This window comes from Cyclopterus lumpus, chromosome 4 (assembly GCF_009769545.1).
Source record: "Cyclopterus lumpus isolate fCycLum1 chromosome 4, fCycLum1.pri, whole genome shotgun sequence".
NCBI classification, from domain to species: domain Eukaryota; kingdom Metazoa; phylum Chordata; class Actinopteri; order Perciformes; family Cyclopteridae; genus Cyclopterus; species Cyclopterus lumpus.
This window is the reverse complement of record NC_046969.1, coordinates 10,898,138-10,916,874: the sequence shown is the minus strand read 5'-3', so window position 1 is coordinate 10,916,874 and position 18,737 is coordinate 10,898,138. Positions and strand designations below refer to the sequence as shown.

Below are 18,737 nucleotides of genomic sequence, written 5' to 3'. Positions count from 1 at the left end.
CTTCTGAACACTCGAATGATCGACATGTACAGAGCTGAACAGATGAGATCAGATTCAACATTCATAAAGGACTTAATTATCCTCCCCGTCTTTGTGAAAGCCAAAATAATACTGACGTGTGAACCGCAGCACTCAGGAACATGAAGTTGTCTCTGTTCCACTTTAAAGCGTACAGAAAACATAGTGGTGAACATGTTTTCTGTACGCTATAAAGTGTACTTACAAATCAACAGCATCTCTCTTCTTGTTCTTATGATTCATATTGCTATTAATAAGATAAATACGAGCTAAACAGTGCTTTGTAAACTGCTGTCTCTGGTTGTGCACTAACCCGATGCACTATATGGATAATAGCCCAGGTTATTAATTGATTATTGATCATAAGGAGGAGGGTTTTTGATTGACAGACTCCTCCATCCACTTGAGTTTGAACCATTTTGAAAACAATATATTTCTAGTTATTGTGATAGTTATTGGTGTGAAACCTGGATCATGTATGAAGCAGACAGTCTTATAGAATTGTGCCACCTGTTCTCAGAATCACACTTCATGTTATAACTTGCATGTTGCATCTTGTAATCATAACAATATTATTTACCACCCGTTGTTTCTAGGAGACACGGTTCACACAGGGCGTCCTGCCACAGGTTTGTTTGGAGGAAGGTCTTTTTAAATTATAATTTTTCTTTAGTTATTGCTATAATACAATTTAAAACAAATAAAATACACTGACTAAAATAGATTACAGGTTATCAACTATTTATCTTCAGACTGTGATTCAAAGCTATAGTATAAATTCAGCTAACGAGTAGCCTGAAAGCGCATGAATTATGTTTTCAGTCTCGTGGTTTTACATTTTAATTTATAAACAGGAAACATGTCTTTTTTCGGGTCCTCTGGTCCTCCATCCTTCTCATCTGGTCCTTTGGTCCTCCATCCTTCTTATCTGGTCCTCCATCCTTCTCATCTGGTCCTCTGGTCCGCCATCCTTCTTATCTGATCCTCTGGTCCTCCATCCTTCTGATCTGGTCCTGTGGTCCTCCATTCTTCTCATCTGGTCCTGTGGTTCTCCATCCTTCTCACCTGGTCCTGTGGTCCTCCATCCTTCTTATCTGGTCCTCTGTTCCTCCATCCTTCTCATCTGGTCCTATAGTCCTCCATCCTTTTCATTTGGTCCCGTATCATCCATCCTTCTTATCTGGTCCTCCATCCTTCTCATTTGGTCCTATGGTCCTCCATCCTTCTCATTTGGTCCTGTGGTCCTCCATCCTTCTTATCTGGTCCTCTGGTCCTCCATCCTTCTTATCTGGTCCTCCATCCTTCTCATTTGGTCCTATGGTCCTCCATCCTTCTCATTTGGTCCTGTGGACCTCCATCCTTCTCATTTGGTCCTGTGGTCCTCCATCCTTCTTATCTGGTCCTTTGGTCCTCCATCCTTCTTATCTGGTCCTCTGGTCCTCAATCCTTCTCATCTGGTCCTCTGGTCCGCCATCCTTCTGATCTGGTCCTGTGATCCTCCATTCTTCTCATCTGGTCCTGTGGTTCTCCATCCTTCTCACCTGGTCCTGTGGACCTCCATCCTTCTCATTTGGTCCTGTGGTCCTCCATCCTTCTCATTTGGTCCTGTGGTCCTCCATCCTTCTTATCTGGTCCTTTGGTCCTCCATCCTTCTGATCTGGTCCTGTGATCCTCCATTCTTCTCATCTGGTCCTGTGGTTCTACATCCTTCTCACCTGGTCCTGTGGTCCTCCATCCTTCTTATCTGGTCCTGTGTTCCTCCATCCTTCTCATTTGGTCCTGTGTTCCTCCATCCTTCTCATTTGGTCCTTTGGTCCTCCATCCTTCTCATTTGGTCCTGTGTTCCTCCATCCTTCTCATTTGGTCCTGTGTTCCTCCATCCTTCTCATCTGGTCCTATGGTCCTCCATCCTTCTCATTTGGTCCTGTGGTCCTCCATCCTTCTCATCTGGTCCTATGGTCCTCCATCCTTCTCATTTGGTCCTGTGGTCCTCCATCCTTCTCATCTGGTCCTGTGTTCCTCCATCCTTCTCATTTGGTCCTGTGTTCCTCCATCCTTCTCATTTGGTCCTTTGGTCCTCCATCCTTCTCATTTGGTCCTGTGTTCCTCCATCCTTCTCATCTGGTCCTATGGTCCTCCATCCTTCTCATTTGGTCATGTGGTCCTCCATCCTTCTCATTTGGTCCTGTGTTCCTCCATCCTTCTCATTTGGTCCTGTGGTCCTCCATCCTTCTCATCTGGTCCTATGGTCCTCCATCCTTCTCATTTGGTCCTGTGGTCCTCCATCCTTCTCATCTGGTCCTATGGTCCTCCGTCCTTCTCATTTGGTCCTGTGTTCCTCCATCCTTCTCATCTGGTCCTATGGTCCTCCATCCTTCTCATTTGGTCCTGTGGTCCTCCATCTTTCTTATCTGGTCCTCTGGTCCTCCATCCTTCTTATCTGGTCCTCCATCCTTCTCATTTGGTCCTATGGGCCTGAAATGGAGGGCGCTGCGTCCTCAGGGTCATCTTCATCCTTGGTGTCCCAGTCGGACCAGATGTCTTCCTCCTCGACCTCCTTTTATGCACACGCTTTTTCCATTTTTCAATCCAGATTCCAGCTGCTAATCAATCCAATTAACCGACTGTTAAGACTCGTGAGATCTGGACAAAGACTTTTTACATCCTACATTTGTGTGGACGAAACGGTCAATGGTTTGCAATAAATAGCAAACCTGTCCCGTACAGTTGCTAAACAGATCGCTCTCTTTAAAAAATAAAACACCACAACGACAAGCAAAGCGCCTTTCAATTCAACCATGTCGTGTTCGGGTCAAATCTGACCTTTAATCGAACTTTAATCAATCATTAATATTGTGTTTTACATCTGATTGCCTCAAGGCCTAATGATATCCTCCACACTAGGCATTTGAACATGATCAAATTGCTGATCATCACATTCATTTAATTGTTTGTGGTTTACTCAACTTTGTAACACCCGGTCGCAAGTGACCGCCATAAGAAATGAATGGAAAACACTAGATTATGTCCCTTCATCAGATGGTAAACAGCCCCATACACACCCACACACCGACCGTTTTCAGTAATTACAAGACATTTACTCTTTCTGGCAGAAAGAGCACACTGTGTAGGTATTTGAGTTTAAGTATGTGTGCCTTGAAGAGAGGGCGAGAGCGCATGTGCACTCATACACCCACTGCAGCTTTTCAGCACCTCATCCTCTTGCAAATTCCAAGTAGAGGCAACAGCAAAGAAATAGCTTACGGTTCAAGTGAAGTATGTTTCATTCCTTTCTCTGCTGTCTCGGACGCTCTTAAAGTCTTGGGTTGGGCTGCGAGCAGAGACATGGGTTAGATGCAAGGTCAAAGAGGAGAGGATTACTCAAGATACACTTCAGATAAAAGTGTCAGCTCGATAATCGGCTGCGATCCATCATGTGGCCGGCTGTGCTTTTAGGTTGCCGTCGCCATTGGAGGATGAAAAATTGCCTTCGCGGGTATGTAATAATGAAGATGAAACTACGAAAAGAGCAATTCCTCAAGACATTCACAGTCCTGCTCATTTGTAAATAAGAGATGATTCAGAGCTGCAGAGCACGTGTTACACCCCCCCAGAGACAAGGGTGGTTTTCCCTGCTGTTTGCTGGAATGCCTCCACAGCTACCAGTGAAGGTGGTAATTTGAAGTCCTGGCTCACTGCAAGCAGAATTTATTTCACATTTTGGGAACAAATACGTGTTGAATTTCAATAGAGAGGCTGGAGCTGCATTTCACTTAGCATCACAAATTACAGTCTCATCGTGGGTATGAGATTACATTTATACATCTATAGTACAAAACAGGACACATTCAGATAATAATTGCAGCATTCCTCATCCGAAAAAACGCATTTGCATTTTTTAAAGGTGAAATTAAATGTATTGAATTCACTGGCAGTATGTTAATGAGTACATTTATTCCAGTGCATATCATTTGAAGGTAGTTGTACTTAAAACATATTTACATTTAAGGCTTCTTCCTATTCCTAATATTGTTTTGACTCCATTTGACAACTTTCACATTAAAGGTTTCATCCAAAATGCAATGCATTGCTTTAGATAAAACTACCTCAACATATATAAAGTAGTTTAAACACTCCATCTTCAGTATGAAAATGCTGCTCACATGTAAGTATTATAATAGCCTACATTTCATTTGTTGTACATTTTGCTGACATGTTATACTTTTTCTTCAGTGAAACACGAGCTACAACACGGACCTTGTTGATTTTGGCTGTCCCTGTGTCCCGTTGGAGTCTGAAGGAGTTTCTGGTCAACCTGAATGATTTCATCTGATTTCTCTGAATTCGACCCGGTAGCACAGATGAGAACTTCAGAATAACTATGTAGAAATAAGCAACATTCTCGTTTACGTGTTCATATTGAGGCATTTCATAACCAGAACAAAGTTCCTCACCATAACTTTAAGTAACAGATACTTTATACGTGATTTATGTCTGAATCTAGATTGTTTTTATTATTACTGATCAACACGTAACTGAGATTGTAAATGTGCTTTAATTCAATCAAAAATGTCGTGTTCCAGATTTCCAAGTATGATGATATGCTGCTTCCCTAATGTGTCGAGCATTACCACGCTTCGTGTTGTGTTTAAATACGCTCTCATGCGATATGTTCTCCCGGTAATTCATCTGCAAGGTCCCTGAACTTTGAGCCGGGGAAAAAATGCCAAATATTCTGAACTGCAAACATGAGGAGAAGGTGAGGTGAGGCGCTAGAGAGAAAGGCAGAGAGGGAAACGGGGGAGGGAGGAGGGCAAAGTGCGTGTGTATGCGTGTAGAGCAGAGCGAGAGAGAGAGAGAGCGAGAGAGAGAGAGAGAGAGAGAGAGAGGTGGTGCAGTTAAAGCACAGGGAGCCAGGAGTGAGTGAGGCGACAGAGCGGAGGTGACAGCGGAGAATGGAGAGGAGCCCGTCCGCCCGGCGAGCTTTGACCGCGGCGAGCGAGGAGAATCCACTCGGCCCTTTCCTTCTGGAGCCATCGTGCTGAAACAAACCGGGAGGAATTAACTGGTGGCAAAGGAAAGGAATGGCTGATCCTCTGCGGAGGACTTTACTAGCGAAACTCCGGGGGAAGAAATCCAAGAAAGGAGCGACGGTCGGCGGCGGATACTGCTCTGCTGCTGCTGCGGCGGCGGCGGCGGCGAATGGGGGCCGAGAAGGTAAAGAAAAAGTTTTGCAAACGCAGCGCGACCCCGACGAGGCTCGCCCGGTAGTCATGCTCGCGGGGCTGGATTGCACGGCGGAGAGAATGAGTACGTACGAGAATTGTGTTGACGGGGCCACGCTGGTGCAAACAGAGGAGGTTGTTGTAGTCCCGGAGAGGCGCTCATCGGAGTTGTCCGCCGCGCGTCCCCAGGAGCGGAGCGGCGGCGGCGGGGGCAGGGTTCGGGTTAACGAGGAGCTCCTGGGGGTCTCACTTCAAAGAGACGTGCGCGGCGGGGGGCACGGGTGTGGGGAGGCAGATAGGAGCCACCGGGGGCCAGGATCCGCTGGCAGAAGCGCGGGGGTGCCGCTCGGAGGACCGCATGTCCAGAGTAAACACTACGTCTCGGTGCCGCGGCAGTGCAGCGTCGGGGATTCGATCGGGTTTGGGGACAATTCAAATCACGTGTCGCACCGGGCACAGGTGCAGCCGCACACCGGGCTCGGTAAACCACCAGAGGGCCGGGCCGCCGCCGATGGTGACGGCACGGAGCCCAGGGACGGAGGACCCTGCCGGCACATGGCCGCAGTGGCCGTGAATGAACACAACGCCAACCGGAGTGTTGACAGCCTCCAAACTTCGGAGACACGCGCGCTCGATCGCGCCGAACGTGAGCATCCACACGGCGTGCAGAGAAACACGGAGGAGAACATCGTCATCAGAAATGTTGAGAGTTACGGGCCTGAGTACGCAGGGGTCTTTAGAGGGACTGCAGGTGGTCCGCAGAGCCCGACCTTTTTCCCCACACAGTTAGAAATATGCGACATTAACGTGGCATCCATCTGCGACACTGCGGAGTCACTAAGATACACTTTGGGTAGCGAGGATGAGGATTATTATGACAATGAAATCCTGCCTTTTTATGAAACGATCAGTGCTAAAGGTGATGATGATAGAGATATGGCAGAGCTGCCACAGCCTGGTCAGGATAAAGGACAGCTCGATGGTAGTAACAGTGCGCAGGAAACAGACAGGCTCAGGGTCCAGCTGAAAGAAGCCTATTACCTTCTTATCAATGCTATGAATGATATCAACCTAGATGTCCAACAGATTAATGGTGGTTTAATTGAGCAGCAGGCCACTTCCTCCTGTAGTAGCCACTCCAGGGATAGCCTGTGCTCCAGGTTGTCTGCCAAAAACATGGACAGCGACTCCTGGTCCTCCGGTGACCACAGCCCCCAGCAGGTGTCTGACACTGACTCACTCCTACTCTGCCTCAGCGGGAACCTCGAGTCAGGCATCAACGGCAGGCTTAACAGTAAGAGCTTGGTGAACCTGTCCCTGACCGGGAGAAGACCCACAATGCGGCGCTCTGCAAGTGAAGGAGCCATCAGGTGTGCAGGTGGACCCTCGCTCTGTATTCAGAACCCGGGAGGTGCGGACGTCAGCGGTGATAAAGGGGCCACAGAGACAAAGGACGCAGCCTGGGTTCGGGCCACGGGGGTGAGTGAGCTGTCAGAACCTCAGGTGCTGTACAACAACAACAGCAGTGACGAGCTGCTGCAAGATGCTGGCGGGGACGAAGACCGTGGCGGGCAGCTCAACGAGAGCGGCGGCTCCGTCAACAGCCTCACGGGTTCTTCAGACAGCAACGCCGATGCATCGACGAATCAGGGCCATGACGGCAAGCGGGAGTCGGCTGACGCCCGAGCACAGGGAGCCCACTCCGTCAACAAGGGGCACGGCGTCACTGTCAACAAGATGCAAGAGTGGATGCACAAGGGCCGTTTGTTGTCCTCCGAGATGAAGCAGCGCATCGAGGGCTCATCTTTGCCCCGCAGCGGAGGCCAGAGCCAGGACCGGCCCTGTCCTCAGGTCAACCTCGGTGTGTCTAAACCGGGGGTCCAGACATCCGGCCGAGGGGTTAAATCTGTCAAGGCCAAGTCACCACAGCACCAGCAGCCAGGTAGGAAGGCTACGCGGAGTGGCCTCAACTCCCGTGGATCCTCTACATCAGAGACCTCTCCCCCTCTATCCTCCCGTCTGATTAGTGTCATCCTCCTCCACTCATAGTAAACTCCGTCTGGTGGCGGTTCACCCTGCACTCCTCCTCTTCTGGATGCAAAGCAAAGGGACAAGCAACCTCAGACCTCTTCGCTTTCCCTTTTTAGATTCTCTAACCGGTGGCGGGTTCTGTCTTTCACACTAATTTAGGTGCATTTTAACACTGAATTAATATCACATCAAGTTTGTATGCCGGATCACTCAAAGTGTAGTTCAGTAACAACTAACTCTCTCTCCTCTGCTAGCTGCAGTGGGGTTTTCTCATGGTGTTGGTTGGTGGTGGGTTGGTTTACGTGTTTGTGAATGACTTTTGATCATGTACAAAATGCCAAATGATTTTCTGATGGTGCTTTGATGTGTTTGGGATGTGATGGGAAAAGAACAAGAAAACATCTGCGTCACGACATTGTTGACAGTAACCGATGACATCATGCTATACCAAACAAGTTTGTTTACGCGCAATTTAAATGTGAGATAGTCAGGGATTAGGTGGGATGTACATTGGTTTAACCGAGTTGACAAAACAATCTCACTACAAGGCCCATTTAGTAGCTGTTCTGGAGCTTTCAATAATATCACCCACTTTTCCTCTGCAGATGGAGTTTGCCTGGCACTTCTCATCCATGTTGACTTAAAAGTTGACACTAATGACCACACACATACACACATTTAATTGCATTTACGGTAACCTGCAATATTTTGTATTATATAATAATAATAATATAATAACCACTGTGTGTCGTGCATGGATTTACTACATGAATTGCTCCTTTTGTCCATCCTGCCCTGAACTGACTGCAAAGTGTTGGCTAGTTTAATCACAGGATTCGGAAACTGCCTGAGTGGAAACTTTGTATTGACATTTGTTGCACACAATGTGGAAATGGACTGGTATGGATCAAAGACATGTCACCACCTTTTTATTCTACTGCTTTGTGTGTGTGCACGCTTGTGAGTGCCAGTGTGCGTTTGTGTGTGTGTGTGTGTGTGTGTGTTGTTCTCACAGTGTTTTCCAGAGTAAATCGATGAGCTGCCATGTGGTGCAGGCGGTTGTTGACAGTGTGCTGTGCTACTAGAAATAGAGTGTGATTTCTGAGGCTGCTGTGCGGAAGGGAAGGCCTGTGTTTGTCTTCCAGCTGTAGTTGGCCCAACATAGCTCCATCTTTTACAACTCAAACTCTTTCCTCTGCTGTGTTGTATTTGAAATAAAGATAGGGTACTTCTTTATATCCGTTTCCAAGGTCTCTTTCCCCACTTGATTCTCATTTTTTCCTCATTTTGCTCAGCTTTCCCTTCTCTGTCTCCACTGAACTTTTCCACAGCTGTGGCCAGAGGAATCCAAAGCAGTAGAGAAGCCACTGCAGTTATTCTCTGTGGTTGTGTGTGTGTGTGTGTGTGTGTGTGTGTGTGTGTGTGTGTGTGTGTCTGTGTGTGTGTGTGTGTGTGTGGGGGGGGTTGGGCTGTCATGTTGCCTTCCTCCCCAGTCGTTTGCTCTGGACAGCTCCCTGGTAACTTGCATTTTAAAGAGACTCTGGATTGAATATTTAGGATGCCATTCCCGTTGTTTAACTTGTTTGCGTTGTGTCACTTAATTCCTTGCCATGAATGAACAAAATGAAGGGCGATTAAGCATTTATTAAGGTCAGCTCTGGGCTTATTTTGCCACTGTGGGCCTCTCAGCACCTCACAAAGAACCATTTAAAAAAAAAAAAAAAAGAAATGCCAAAGCTCTCAAAAGCTCCGGTGAATTGCTTGTCTTGGCTTGAAACTCTTCATTGAGTTTATGGCTTTATTCTAAATGAATGCAAATATTTATATAATCCTGGCATTCTAAAAATAGTCCTGCTCCTCCCCCTACAGCTACTCGGAAATTAAACTTTACTATAAATTCATTGGACAATAATATTGTCTTAATTAGACTGCTGCTAATTTATTTCTGTTCTGACTTGCTTATCACCCACAGCTATGTGTGTGTGTGCGTGTCACGTTTTATGTATATCTGGGTGAGGTATACACATGAGCATGCATACGCACATCTCCGGTGTGTGCGTATGCATGTTTGTAGTTGCAGTTGGAGGATTTATAGTTGTGTTGTGCTTTGCTGTGGCAGAGGTTTGGCTTGCCGGAAGGCAGGCAGTATCCAGGCTTCATGTTTTGGCCGGACCTGAAGTCAGGAGTGGTGTGTCACTCAATGTTGCTGATGTTGAGAGTGAGCCAACCGCAAACAGAGGAGTGTGAGATCCACTGCTGGGAGGCAGATATTCATGGCGTGTTTGCATGGCTAGAAATACTGACCACCGTGGAAAAGAGCAGCATCGGGAAATGCCTTTTTGTATCTCAACTCACAACATCTTTTAGAAGAACAGTTTACCAGAAACAAAATAAGCTTATCTCCCAAAATGTCATAGAGTTAGACGAAAAGATCAATACCATCTCATATCTGTTTGATATTAAACTATTTTCAGAAGCTAGTTAGCTTAACTTTAGCATTAAAGACCAAGCTAGCTTGGTATTTTTGTTTTGTTTTAAACAAATGAGATATGAGATGTTAAGAGGTGCTGATAGGCTGATTTTGTTTCTTCAGACAGTCCCGCGCCAGCTATTTCCCCCTGTTTTCAGTCTTTGCTCTAAGCTAACTGGCCGCTGGTTGTCGCTTCACATTAACCGGACAGACACGAGAAAGGTCTCAAGAGTCTAAATCACAGCTAGTAAACAGGCATATTTGCTCAAATATGAAGCAAACATTAGGCCCGCTGTATTGCTCAACATTTTAATTACATTAATTCTTGCTTTACTTGGGAGATTCAAAGCTATAATAAGACACAAGTTCAGGTGTTATATGATCCCTGTTGACTGCTGTCTTGTCATATCAGAACGATGTGGCACTTGGTTGTCTGTGTTGTGCCAGAAACCTTGTTACTGAGCTTCAGAGGTGTTGTTTTTTTTTCACATAAATTGGTCTTGTCCTGGTGCGTCTGCACTTTAACTGACGGATTATCATTAAAACGCTCTGGATTGTATTTATTATGTGGCAGCGTTATATCCGGAGCTACTGCACACAGCTTTGTTGAAGGGCCTTTCAAGGACTTGTCTTACAATTACTAATGTTTTGGACCTAATTGGGTCACATGGTTAGTCCATGTGCCTTTGTACAGTCCCCCTTCTTAAACATTTTTCTCATTTTTTTTTACAGAAACAATGAGACAAGACAGTGAAAGAGCTGCAACATTGAAAAGGATTTGGGTTTCAAGCCAATGCACTGAGGAGGAAGGTGCACAAGCGTTAGTTAGCAGGCTCCGCTGCCAGGACACCTCAACGGGATGCAAGCGTTGACATGTGATGCAACCCTGGACGATCTCAGCCCTGCATGGGTGTAAAAAGAAAAATCTACATTGAGAATCCTCATTACCATATGAATGAGCGTCAACAGGAATGCATGGCACACAGCAAAAGATTCCTTCTGGGGGGGGGGGCATGAAACTCTGTATACACAACAAAGTGTTTGTCTGTAGAGAAAACTAGCTGGTGTGTGTTTTGCACTTATCAAAAGCGAAGGAATTCAGGAAATGAAAGAAAAGCCTATGGGAAAGTGGATCTAGCGTTTTGTCTTAGAGACGAGAAAGATTCAGAAGATTAAGACAGGAATATAATTGGGTTTACTGTCAGGCTCATGTGGCACGGGTCCATACCAGCAACACCAGGAAATAAGCTTTTTCTTTATATGTTTGCATTCTTTTCGGAACCTCAGACAAACCCATATCACTCCTCCCTGTCCACCTCTCCCTCTCTTTTTCTCTTCATGTTCTCACATAGACGTGCACCCTTGTATTATGTGCTCTGGCCATCTGCTACCTTCAGGTCAGGGGTGTGTGTGCCCTTAACACATCATCTTCATGCCATCGCTGCACAGGGAGCCAGGAGGTGTTTGCTCCCTTATGGAAATTTCTCTTCTCTTTTTCTGTGCATTGTGTTGATTGGAGTTCAGCATAGGATCGGCCTCTCCTGCTATATAACATCCAGAGGGAGAAGGAGCTGTTTCTTTCTCTTCCTTGGAAAGCTACCTTGTCATAAGTGGTAACATACAACAATTTTAAAGACTCAACTTTCAAGAATTCGAGCAATCCTTCCCTACTTATAATAATAAAAAAAGCCCAAATATTGTGAAAAATACAGACCCCAATTTCCTAAAGCCCATGGGTGATGTCTTTAAATATGTTGTTCGGTCCAAAACCCCAACATTTTCCATTTACAATCAAATAGGACAAAGAAAAACATGCAAATCCCAGCGCCTAAGACATTTTTGCTTAAATAATTTACTAGTAATCAATCAGCTAATGGATTTAGCTGATACAAACACCATATCCTCATTGTTCCACCGGTGTTGAAGAAAATGTATTTTTAGTTGAGTATTTTAATTAACTTCTTTAGCTTATCTTGTAAAAAAAGTTCCCCTTGCTATCGGCATATTATTGTAGTTTACAGATTATTTTAAAAAAAACGGACTCAGAGATGCTGTCATCAATTTTGTCTGATCAATGATCAATCAATCATTCATAGATAGCTTTTCCTATCAAAAAATCAGTGAAGGGGGAAATGCTGACACACTGATGTGAGAAGTTGAGAGGAGCCAGACAGTGTTGTGAAGGTTTGATATTTGACACCATGTAAAAATGGCTCAATTCTCTCTCAAGAAGTTAACACGAGGGCCCTGTCGTTGCTCCGGGGAAGGTGTTCCTCCTGGGAAGCAGTGTGACAGTGGAAGGAGACAGCAGCGAGGCTGTAAACCCGGAGCTGTGGTCTGGAATGCCGCTCGTGTCAGAACATGCTTCCTCTTCCAGTTATGAAAGACCCCTGAAAGACGAAGGCATGCCGACAACAACTCCATGCATAACCATCTCGGCTCTCTTTAGTCTTGTGTTACCAGATCAGCGTCAGCAGGAGATTCTGCACTTTTTGGATCTTTCGTGGTTTTCAAACATCTTTCCCCCGTCTCAAGTTCTTCTGTATCTTTTTCCTCCAACTTGTTTATTCTTCCCCATCCACAAGTGTGCGATAGTTAATTTTTGGTAAGGGCGTAAAACAAACTGAGCTTCTACCTTTTGAATTTGCCTCGAAATGACTTTAAATCCAGTGTGTTTTCATTTGATGTGGTTCATCTGAAGAGAAGAACCTCTCGATCCAAGGCTAAAGACTCAATTGTTTTGGATCTGTCTTCCTCTTAAAAGCCTTCTAAGATTTCTTTTGTAAACCACAAGGCTAGTGTTCAAAAATATCTAATTACTATTGTACTCCAGGCTACAATAGTTGATTCAAATCTAAGTAAAAACACTGCATGCGGACAGTGTTTAAAGGGTTACAAGGAACTCCAGGCCAGAACAGATGAAAACTAACCACCAGAACAGATTATTACAGCTTGCCAGCTTGAGCCTACACATTAACCCCTGGAACATACTGCGTGTTTCCCCCTTCACTCAGCAGTCGGCACATGTTTTGGCTACTGCAGGCCCATGAACACATTATCATCGAGGCTAATTCAAACAAACTAATGGCTCACGTTTCTGTCTGGAAACCTTCCTTGTATTAAACGGAGCAGGAATGAAGAAGTACTTAAAGATGTCCTTTATATCCAGGAAGTGTTGAGGTCTGTTTGAACTCAAATGAAACGGATGACAGAGGGTCGGTGATGAGTTGCGTTCTTGTGGCTTCTGTTCTTGCAACTGACATCTGTTTTATTTACTCAGTTTTTTTATATACATAATCAGCTGGAGCACAAAAGAATGGCATCCCAGAAGCAATTTCATCCCACCTTTTCATATTGCTCATATTTCTCAAATATTTGAACAAATAACATTCTAGACTTGTTTTTGCTCTCTTAACTGACCCAATTTGGAGGTATTGTAGATTGAAGAGTTGCTTTATAGAATCGCCTTGTAGATCACAGGGAAGCAGAGTTCAGATTGGCCGGTTGACTTCCAGAGAAAAGTAAATCCCAGTGGAGCCCTCCGCTCTCTCCCTGCCGCTTTCAGGGCTTCGTCAATAAAAGCAACCAAGCAAAAGAAAAGACCTTAGTTTCAATCGACTGAGTCGAAGTTATGTAATTTGAAACCATGTGATTTGTTTTTATGTACTTTAGTTCACTTCACTTGGACTGCTCTGGATTAAAAATACAAAACACATTGTAGTTTTTTCGGACTCATTCACATTTTTAAGACCACAACTACTCATGCACATGCAGGATGCCCTCTGTTAGATTTTGATTTCGTAAAGTGAAAATGTTCCCAAGTGTGTAATTTGGTGGCTATATCTTGGCGCGTATGAAAATGCATTTCCTTGAGGAAAGGAGAAGTTGTCATTATAGCATGTGGAGGGGCTCGTCTGGGAGCCGCTGAGGATCAAAACAGTCTTTTACACCAGCCTGCTATACATGTCAGAGCAAGACCCTGCCCTCAGCACCTCGCTCTGCCGGGCACACAAACACACGCACATACACAAAGACACGCACGCACACACACACTCGCCCACACATACACACACGCGCGCACGCGCACACACACTCGCCCACACAGACACACAGACACACGCACGTACATGCTCAGAGGTTGTTTTTCTCCAGCTGTATCTTCTCATCAAACCCTGTAAAAATAAAAGCAAGCCAGATGATTTTCAAAGGTGTTTTTTAATGTCTAATGTAAAAACAGTTCTTACTTTCTGATTGGGAAAAAAAGAATAATCCAATAATGCATCAACACACTTGCTATGCAGCTCTTTTAATGCCCTCTTTGGGATATTAAGGGACCACATCACCATCACAATTATTGTCCTCACACACACACACACACACACAAACCTTCCCCTCTCTGCTCTATTTTGACAGCTGTAATATCAGCGTTTTCTCACTCTTTTCCAAGTTATGATGGAAGATATGCATGTGTTCAATCCCTCTATCTCCCTGTGATCTCTTTTGAATCCAAAGCCCACGTATTCATGAAAGCTGACACTCCTGAAATGAGAAATCACTGAGGAGAAAAGGGGGGAGGTGCTCCAAGGGGACTGTGGTGGTGTGGTTGTAAGCTTGTCTTTGCTCATAAAAATCAAATCCCAATGGTCCATCCTAAAGTTATAAAGCATATCACAATCAATTAAGACAAAACAAAGTGGCTGAGACAGGAATAAGAGAAGGAATGAAAGAGAAAAACTATAAAACCTAATGTAATGACATTACTCAGCATTTCCACACCTGTGGTTTCTTGATGCAGATGTTTTCTTCAACTTGAATAGTCTGAAATGAAACGTCAGATTAATCAATAATGACTTAATTAATCATGAAGAGGATTAGTTGCGTTTTCTTTCTGCCAAAAAGTTGTAACTCTCACTCTTTCTCTTTCCGTCACACCCTCAGCTTTCATTGAGAATGTCCAAACCCCCTGTGCTAATGGCCGGGAGGTGGGCAGGGCCAGTGAGTCTTCGTCATGGCGGCCACCGCTCACCACCATCACTGTCTCCAAGAAGCGCAACTGGCTGCAGCAGAGCTCCCTTGGGAAGAATCCCTGCACCAAGGATGAGCTGCAGGGAATGCTGGGAGCTGAGGAGGAGGGCTCCCATCTGCCGCCACCTCCTCCCAGTCCCTCTCCAGACCACCTGAGACACTCAGGGGGAGCTTCATCACGACCAGCCCGCCTACACCTGCCTCAGGTTAGCCTCAAGGTCACTTCCTAGAGATTTGGGAAATATGCTTATCGTTTGATTTCCCCCCCTGTAACATTACATGTTGTCCTTCATCCATGGAGCAAGCAAACAAATATAACGTGTTGACCGGTGAGCTTCGTAGGTGCTGGCAGATGGTTTTGTTACCTTTGGATGGAGCCAGGCTAGGTGTTTGCCCTGTTTCCAGTCTTTATGCTTAGCTTACCAGTTGCCGGGCGTAGCTTCATATTTGGCATACATGAGACTGGTATCAATCTTCTCATCTAAATGTCGTTAAGAAAGAAAAGTTACTTGGGACAGTGGTTGTTTAATGTTTTCGTGCAGGTGACATCATGCTTTCTTTAGTCTTTTCCTCAAAATGACAAACTGTTTATGGTTCCCTTTTCAATACAAAACAACAACAAAAGTTTAACAGGTAACCTCTGTCTTGGTTCAGATTACCGTTGGTCAGGCCAAGGTGTCGCCTCACCCTCGGAGCGTGGACCCAGCCGAGGAGAACGACGCAGATGATGAAGGAGAGATCTGGTACAACCCGATCCCTGAGGATGATGAACTGGAGATGTCTCAGCGAGCCTCCTTTCGACTGCGGGTTCCCCCTGGCGCCGAGTCCCAGAGGAGGCCCAGCAGGGGAGGGGATGCGGGTCACGGTGGCAAGAACCCGGGGGGCGGGAGCAACACCGCCGGGCCGGAGGCAGTCGGCGAAAGCCTCGGTGGTGGTTCAGGAGATGGGAGTCAGGGGAATGCTGCACATTCCACAGAGGCACTACATCTGCACAGACAGATGCTCGCGTGCAAACCCCAGGAGGAGGAGGAGGGGCCTTCCACCAGCAAAGCCACAGGTAAAGCACAAGAGAAAAGAAAAAGACACTTGCACACCTCCACTCATTCTACCTTTTCTTCCCTTCCTGCTTTTTGTTTACCTTTTCATTCAGTCTTTCCCTCATATCACTGGGCCAAAGCTCGAGGGCCAATTATTGTCTGTCGTTTTGTCTCTCAGACTCTCAGCAGATTTTTGTGGTTGCGCACACCTTGAGCAAATTGCAGCCTTTGAAATTGTTTCCAATCAACAGACTTATTTAGCTGCAGGTGATTCCTGGTTTAATTAGAATGCTATAAAGTATTTAGGTGTTATGTTGAGGATGCTATGGCACCAAAAATAGAGTATTGCTGAGTTTAAGATACAAATGTAGCCATATAGCTCCTATTTCTTTCTAGTTCTGCTCTGATAGGAGCAGACAGGAGCTTTGGCTGTCTATTCATATCACTCCATATCAGTGTTCCTCATTATTTAAACTCAGACAGACATTGGCCAGGAGGAATTCAACCGGCATTCCTTTTAGGAAAGAATATCTATTTACTTGTGATTGCAGCTCACCCAAAGGGCTGTGAACGTTGTAAATTGATGGTTCTTAAAGGTTCTTTAGAGAACTCTCGCCTTGAAAGCTTGCTCATTAGCACTGCTGTTATTGTATAATGCAGATGCAAAAAAAATGCTGAAAGACCTGCAGAGTTTAAGCAGAATTAACATAAATTAATTGAAGTGCTCTCTCTGGACTTTTTGTTTTACTTGTGTGCTTGGAGATTGTTGACAACTCTGGTCTCCAGCGACGGCGTAATGATGACAGCCAGCACACGGCTCCCTGTCTCTTAATAAGCTCAGACTTTTTTTTCTAACTTCCGACTTTTTGTTCTCTCTGATGTGGCAACATGGTAGTTTGAACCAATTGGCACATCTTGAGCTGAGCCTATAATTACAACTTTTGACAACACTTTTCTGTGGCACGCAACAGCCATTTCTAGTTGTAGGAGCATAAAGCGAGGCTGAATCCTTTCGAATATGCTGAGCGAAGTCTAATACTTAAGCTTTTAGTCTTCACAGCCACAGTTTACTGCAGGAATTGAGCATGAAATGAGCTCAGACATGTTTTTTCCCTGTGAAATACAGCCATTTAAAAGTTATTGAGACCTGTTCCCATAAATAAAAGAATATAATGGAGGCTTCAGTTTTCCGTACATATATACATATACATGTAAAGAAACGTTTTTTCTGACAGAGTGTAAAGTTCTTAACCTCTTGAGGTGTTGCATTATCTCCCAGAATAAATCTCCATACAAGGACGCAGGTTTGATTGGCTCCTGATCAATTCCTTGATGCTCATTGACTGGCATCAAACTCCTGGCTCTCTCTGACATCACGTGTGGCTCAGTGAAACTCTTCAGAGTTTCTCCTTGTAGGATTAGGATTAAAGCAGTCCTGAATTAGTCTTAGTGTTCCGGGACCGGAAAGGCACTAATCATAGCGCATGGAGCTAATTATATTTTGGCTATTTCGGGCCTGTTCCTTTTGATAGGTTTCAGTCCTAATAGGCAGTACAGGGGAAATTAGCTGGTGTCATAAGGGCCTTTATTATGTTGGGGAAGCAGATGAGTGGAGATAATTGAAGGCTTGAGTTGATAGCTCAGCAGTTTTAACGGAGAAGAAATCTTGTTCTGAGCTTCTGTGAACAGAAAGGCTCTTTTAATGTTCACTGAGGTGTCTACCTTTTTAAAAAAGTGATTCATTTTAACTACCTGCTAGCATTCATATACCTACACCGTGTTTACATTCTGTAATAACGTTTATGGGAGTAGCAGGTCTGTGATGGGTTTATTGGTGCTCTGAATGGTTGCTGTGCAAATGCTGGAGCAGAAGTGTTGTTGTGTTTTCTTCTCCCTCCCGCTCCGGAACTGCCTCCCTCTCTGTTACCGGTTGACTTTACAATTGATTCCTGTGGGTTTGGCGACGCCATCCCACACTTTACTGCAACTAAAAAGAGCAACAAGCCCGGCGACGTGTCATCAAAGAGGAAACTCTCATTACTGGTTGTTGTTTGTTTGTGTGTGTTGTGGGTGCAATGCGCCAAATAAAAAGAAAAGGTGGGAAGGTAAAATATTGCTTTAGTTAGAAGCCTCCTGTGCCTACAGACATTGATGTGTGTGTGTGTGTGTGTGTGTGTGTGTGTGTGTGTGTATTGTGGTTGCTGTTAACTCCTTAACTTGGCTGCAGAAGGACACTGCGCGCCTCCTCCACTCACATTTGTCCAGAGGTTTGGAGGATGGTTGAGAGTGAAAAGGAGCTCACTCCACCCTGCATTCATTGTCCCATCACTTACAGGGTCAAGCCGGGCCTGTTTTTTAGGGGACATGGATAATTACCTAAACAACATTGAATAAAAGCTTTTATATATTTTTCACTGATAAACTGGACATTTACGGTTTCAGCTCACTAAATTACATAATATGAGTTGTCCACTGACAGGAAAGCTTGTTGTACGCCTTAAAAGAAAAGGAAATACGTGCATTTTACCACACCATAATAAAGGTAATAAAAATAAAAATGTCTGTATTGGTTGGAAGATTATTGTTCAGAAAGATACTTTGCCAAGTTCTGGCTTGTGGTTAATGACAATATTATTTCTTTAGGCCAAAGAAAATCACGATGCAACGGTATTAAAAAAAAATGTTGCATCACCATTGATACACCTAGAGGGCCATTCCAGTTGTTTTGCTTGTTTAAAACAACTCAACTATAGTCTTTCAAGGTGTTATATATGCGTGTAAACCTTTCTCAACACATGGGTTTGTTGGTAGAAGCATCATCGGTACCGCCACAGCGAGCCATATCTTTACCGCATCGACTGTATGTGTGTTTAGGATACCACATCATGTGTTGAGTTGCCACATTTTGGTAGATGTACCCACGCCTCGTAG

The 18,737-nt window shown here is 44.9% G+C and overlaps 1 protein-coding gene across 1 annotated transcript in view; it reads left to right on the top strand.

The window, feature by feature from the left end:
• The first annotated feature begins 5,102 nt into the window (after window positions 1-5,102).
• The window catches only part of syde2 (synapse defective 1, Rho GTPase, homolog 2 (C. elegans)), a 43,041-nt gene continuing 29,406 nt past the window's right edge, over window positions 5,103-18,737 (top strand). The window contains exons 1-3 of the mRNA XM_034530380.1: window positions 5,103-7,185; window positions 14,683-14,975; window positions 15,424-15,826. Coding sequence (XP_034386271.1) covers window positions 5,103-7,185; window positions 14,683-14,975; window positions 15,424-15,826 — 2,779 coding nt within the window. The remainder of the gene's footprint in view (window positions 7,186-14,682; window positions 14,976-15,423; window positions 15,827-18,737) is intronic.